Genomic DNA, 6,096 nt, shown 5'->3' with positions numbered 1-6,096 from the left:
AAAGAAATGGAGTCTGTGCAGTTTTAAACTCCCATGTTATGTTTATTGGCAAAATTATCAATGATCTGTCTGTTCTGCACCTGAGAACTAGATTTGATGCACATGCTTTTCAAAACAGCTTTCAACCACATTCAACATTTTCATGGGTGGAAATGACTTTACAGAGCACAGCATCACTGTGCTCTGTAAATCTTTGAACTGCTTCTGAATAAGTCAGATACATTAAGCCAAACAGATTTCATGACTGTGACTCCTGTTCCCTTATAACATTTTTTAAAAACGTGATGATGAAAACAGAGGAGCATTCAACTTCAGACAATTTCTCTTTTTCTTCTTTTTGTCATAAAATAAACTGAATGTCTGCCCAGACGATATCATCTAAATCCAGTATAGGGGCTTTTAAATTCAAGCAGGAGAACCCAACCAAACTTTGGGCTACATGCAAATTCCAATAAAGAGAAAAACCACTTAAACTGCAGGCAGTAGCAGTAAGTATAATGTGAGTGATGAAATAATGTACGACTAATCCTTTGTTCTCTAAGGCAAGGCATGACCACGAAATCACAAGGGCTTTATGTAAAAGAGGAGATCTCCAAGGCGCGGCAATGACCAAACTGTAATCCAGTGGTTCTCAACATTTTTCCTGTCAAGGACCCCTAAACCAATACAACAAGATTTTGTTTCACAGACCTCCATCTGAAAAGATTTTGATTGTTACATATGATGACCAGATTTCTCTACTGTAGTTGTAAACTATAGTTGAGGAGATAACCTTTGAAACCTATGATAAGAATAGTCAATCTTTTGACTCTTACTCACATTGGGCTCACTTCTATAGGGAATTAAATAGTGAAAAAAAAAAAAAAAATGCATTTCCCATTTTTCTAAAGACCCCCTGGAACTCCCTGAAGGACCCCTGGGGGTCCCCAGACCCATGGTTGAGAACCACTGCAGTAATATGGTCAGCATTGCTGTTGCCTGCAGAGGTTGGGAGTTGTATTCTTCAGTCTCAGATTGGTGTTGTTCCGTTCATGTTGGTGGGCCTGCGTCCCCTGACGGCACCCCTGCGGCGAAGCGAGTGGAGGGCCACGGCGCAGCAGCCTCTCAGCAGGGAGCCGATGTGATACATCGGCAGGACCTCCCGCGGCGCCCCTCGACACAGCCACGCCATGGTCGGGACAACCGGCATCGCCAGGGCCAACAGATCTACGAGAAAGTAGCGGCTCCAGTGGCAGGGCTGAGGGGAGTACCCGTCTTCGTTGGCACCTTCATCCTCATCGTCCTCTTCTATCTGCACCGCTACGGCGTCCTGCCTCTCTGGGAGGGGAGCTATAGGATGGGGCTGGCAGGTGTGTGGTTCTGCTGACGTCTTTGTCACCTCCTCTGGTTTGTCGGATGGTAGCGGCTCTACGCGGTATGGATGCTCCGGAGGGAGCGCAGCTGGTAAAGACGATGGAAACAGATGTGGTTCTGAGGGAGTGATGTCTGTTGTGGCTAAAGAAATGATACTCAGCTCTTCGACGCCGCTTTCCTCGCACAGCCAGGTCATGGTCGGGCTGCAGGCCTGGGAGCGCACTGCTGGCTTCTTCTCTGCTGCAGGAGTAGGAGTAGGAGTAGGGATAGGGATAGGATCAGTAGCAGGGACTGAAGCAGTGTCTGTTGTAACTGGGGGGGCCTCCTCCTGAGGTAAATGCAGGAACAAATGATGATGAGGGAGGTAGGCGTGCCCACTGCACTTGCAGCCGCTACTGAGAGTGTGGCAGGAGTGTGAGATTGGCAACACCGCCCCCCCACTGCACAGCCTTTCGTAGGTGGAAGAGCGCGGCACAGTCGGGGGGCCTCGCATGTGGCCCTGCGGCGGCTGCTGCTCCGTTAGGAGGGCCGCCTCCAGGAGCAGATGGGTCTGTCCTGCTGGGCGAGACGCTCTGCTCGACTCAGGAGGAGCGTTGGGGCTGCGCTCCAGCTGCAGAGCCTCGCTGCTCAGTCGGTTGTGGGCGGCGCTGCGACCCAACGTGTTGGCTGGGGAACAGCCGCAGGAGCGAGACTTGCCCCCCGGCCGAGCGGGCTGCAACCCTGAGTATGGCTTGTGGTCATCGTGGGGGTCTTGTTCACGGACACTCAGGTTGGACCTCACTGTCTCAACCACCCCCTGAAGGTGCTGGATCTCCTTGCGGGCCTCTTTCAGGGCTAACTGGGCCTCCACACGGTGACACTCCTCTTCTATCCAGTCTTCCTGCATCCTGTACAGTTGGGTCCTCAACTCATCTATCTCATAGTCTCTGATGAAAGTGTAAAAGACAAGTGAAGAGCAGAATTATTTCACTTTTACAAAAAATAACCCCTAAAAAGATAACATTTTAAAGGAGAAAAAGACTCACCTGTGTTGCAGTCTTTCCACATTGTCCCTCAGTCTGGCTCGGAGATGTCGTATACACACCTCCTTCTGTTGCAGAGGGGTGAGGTACTGCTCCGGGGTCGGGGGCCTGATCCCATGGTTGTCACTGCAGGCTGTGTGCTTTGCCTGACGCCTGAATCAACACACAGATAAGAAAAGGTCATTTATGTAAAGTTCAAGTTGCTTAATCATGTGTCAGAACTGTAAATTGAGAGTCTGGTTAACAACATGCCCCTGGAGGCATATTAATATATTTATAATGAATGACTTACCTGGGTGTGGTAGGATACGTCCGGGCTGTGGGGCTGCCCTCTGGTGCCCTAACCCGACCGGGGTAGGTGTGGGTACTGGATGTATCGCTGTGGGAATATCGCACACCGCCACCACCAGTGCCCACCGAGCGCCTTGAAGGGAGAGATCACATTACACTCTTTCACAATCCAGTGAGAAGTGTCAGATCTTTTGCATCGTTCTGAAACTGAAGGCGTGAGAAGGATATGCAACAGTACCTGCGCTGACCTGAGGATGGCTTTCGACTCGGAGTGAGAGACATTGATGTGTGCGGGACCTCCAACAGCTCCACTGCTGTCTTCTAGAGAGGGACGCTAGGAGCCCTCACAGCTGGACCGTATAAGAACCGTCATAAAAACACATTAGAGGCAAATCAGCTAGTAATAATCTTAATCAGAAATATGTAGTTCCTTCCTTCCAACTTGTGGCATACTGCGTGTGGCCATTATGTGCTTCTTCACAGTGACAATAGTCTAACCCTAATTAAAGAAATAGTCCAGGCCAGCAGCAGATAAAGCGTCCTTTCTGTGCTGACACAAAGGGGACACAGTGAGTTCACAGTCAGTGCAGCTGCCTCTCTCTGAGCTGTGTACTGCAGAGCTGCACATAAACGTGATAAACCTTCACATTGACTGCTGTCAAAGGGCAACAAAGAAACTAAGAAAAGTTGTCATTTAGTGGCCGGTAGTCAAAATGGTCAGCGTGGTCATTTCCTGACTACGGAGAATTAAGAATTTTTGATTTATTGTTTATAGAACAGGAGTGGATTCATGTAGGATTTAGGCTTACTGTGTTCTATAGATCCCATAACTACAGGAGTCTAAGTGGTCCCTACTAGGGCTGTCAAAGTTAACGCACAAATTAATTTTAACGGCAGTAATTTCTTTAAGGCAACTTGCAATTTTCAGGTTGTAGCAGTTAAAGCTAGAGTGAAGATACTGGCATCATATGAAACTATAAAACCTAAGGAATCCATTGGTACCAACCATGTCATACTAGCTTGCCGCGAAGGAACCTAAATAACGCTCCAAAGTAACGCTACATTTTGGCGAGGAAAAACTGGCATGGACATTTTCAAAGGGGTCCCTTGACCTCTGACCTCAAATTATGTAAATGAAAATGGGTTCTATGGGTACCCACGAGTCTCCCCTTTACAGACATGCCCACTTTATGATAATCACATGCAGTTTGGCTCAAGTCATAGTCAAGTCAACACACTGACAGCTGTTGTTGCCTGTTGGGCTGCAGTTTGCCATGTTATGCTAAATGCAGTACCTGTGAGGGTTTCTGGACACTATTTATATATTATTATATATATATATCATTGTTTTGTGTTGTTAATTGATTTCCAATAATAAATATATACATATATTTGCATAAAACAAGCATATTTGCCAACTCCCATGTTGATAAGAGTTTAAATGAAATATTTGACAAATCTCCCTTTAAGGTACATTTTGAACAGATAAAAAAATGTGTGTTTAATTTGCGATTAATCACGATTAAATATTTTAATTGATTGACAACCCTAGTCTCTACATGAAATATATACATAATTTCACTCGTGTCATACCCTAAAAGCAGTGCCGTAACAAAGATTTTAGAAATACTGAAGTCACTAGTCCAAGTCCTTCCCAATTATTTGGATCTTTTATATTGAATTTATTCTTTTAACTGTTCAAATATATTGTCTGTATTGTATTCCCCCCACACATGAAGGTCTACATGTTGTAACCAGGAATAAAATGGTGGGAAATGGCTGTGTCCTTTACAGCTGGGTATCGACTACTGACCGAAAAGAGTATTGAAAGTTGGTATTGAATGCGCTGGCAAGAGTTTTAGACTAATTTACTTATTTTATGATCAGATATTTCTATATTCCAATTTTTGTCTGACTTTAGACTATATTTTATTTAGGTAAATGTTTTTATTCTAGCCTATTAAACTCTGCACTGTATTGAGCAGTTTGATATCTTAAATTGTTAAATGAAAATCAAAACATGTTTCCCAAAGTCTGGTATTGTATACAGACCAATATCTAGTCCTTTATTTGTTTATTTTGTTCCCATAAAAACTACAGACTGTAGATTAATAAAAAAAACTCAAATTCCCAGAGGACATGACCTCAGTGGTAGCTATGCCCTCAGTTTAAAAGTAAGAATAATCATTTAGTTCTGTCACCACCCTAATTATGGAAAAGCTCATTTATAGCAAAAATGAACGGTGAGGACAAAATGTTCTCATCTTTCTTGAAAAGTCTCCATGCAGCTCTATAGGGAACCTGCTGATCTAGGCCTGAAATACACCTGCTGCTGGATAAATCTCTGCAGACACAACACATTAAACTCTACTCATAATGAAATGTCTAACAGACGCATATTAATGATTTTTTTTTTTTTTGTCCTATATTTAAATTCTAGGACAACGAGATATCTCACCTCCCTCTCCTCTCCTCTCCTCTCCTCTCCTCTCCTCTCCTCTCCTCTGTCTGCGCAACAAGTGGCAACTACATTACTGGTGAGAAAGACGCAATCATCTTACGTAAGTGTGAGTACCAGTGTTGACTGTGGAGGAGGCAGAGCATCATCACAGGCTACAGGAGGAGGATCAAACTGGACTTAAAGCAGCATGTAGACGTGATGAGAGACATGAGATATATAGTCAGCTGACAGTGTTTCAGGATGAATAGCAGATGTCCTTGAATTATCATTAAGGCATTAAATCTGCAGGGCTTTGTTCCACATCTGTTGCCCTATACAGTAAAGCAGTGTTAGATAAGCAGCCAGGTCTGGAGTGAGGATTTTTTTTTTTTTTAAAGCCCCAAAAGTGTGATGATTGGTTTGCATATCCAGCTGACTACAGAGGAGTCCCTAAACAGGACATCCAACAGCCCAGCAGCTACTTTCTATACAAGAAAACGCAGCTTCTGATAGAAACAGCTGACTAAGTCCCAGCTGGGTGTCCTACATACGGTTACTTAACAAGGATGTTACTCTGAATCTCAGTCTCTGGTAGCTACACACACACACACACACACAGAAAACACCGACTCAGCTTTAACAGTGATATATATATATATATATCTAACAATACCATTTGGGCAGGTGGAAGTTGTGCATCGTAGAGAAGCCTCGGTTCCCGCCAGACTTGATGGAGTCCCCGGTGGCAACAGGAAGAAGAGATGGTGCTGATGAGAGTGATGAGAGTCCATCCTGCAGCCATGGAGCCCGGAGATGAAATGAGGCGACTGCGTCTGCTGCACCGGTGCTTCTTAAAGAGACAGTAGGGGATAATAATATGGCTTCATTTGGCAGGACTCCACTGCACATTAGTGATTATGATTATTACTGACCGCTGGGATGATGTTGTCTGACAGGTGAAGAGTAGTTTAGAAAGCTCATTCAATGTGA

General features: G+C 44.7%; 1 protein-coding gene across 1 annotated transcript; it reads right to left on the bottom strand.

Annotated features, from left to right (window-relative positions):
• Nucleotides 1-228: 228 nt before the first annotated feature.
• On the bottom strand, nucleotides 229-5,964 carry LOC119489539 (syntaphilin). Its single transcript, XM_037772103.1, has 5 exons — nucleotides 5,780-5,964; nucleotides 2,905-3,016; nucleotides 2,668-2,799; nucleotides 2,379-2,528; nucleotides 229-2,279 (listed from the first exon to the last, which is right to left on the bottom strand). Exons 2-5 carry the CDS (start codon nucleotides 2,946-2,948, stop codon nucleotides 1,010-1,012), a joined length of 1,596 nt encoding a protein of 531 aa, XP_037628031.1. The 5' UTR covers nucleotides 2,949-3,016; nucleotides 5,780-5,964; the 3' UTR covers nucleotides 229-1,009.
• Between the last annotated feature and the right edge of the window lie 132 nt (nucleotides 5,965-6,096).

The sequence above is a fragment of the Sebastes umbrosus genome, chromosome 6, assembly GCF_015220745.1.
Source record: "Sebastes umbrosus isolate fSebUmb1 chromosome 6, fSebUmb1.pri, whole genome shotgun sequence".
In the NCBI taxonomy this organism is placed as follows: Eukaryota; Metazoa; Chordata; class Actinopteri; order Perciformes; family Sebastidae; genus Sebastes; species Sebastes umbrosus.
This window is presented reverse-complemented; position numbering and strand designations above follow the sequence as displayed.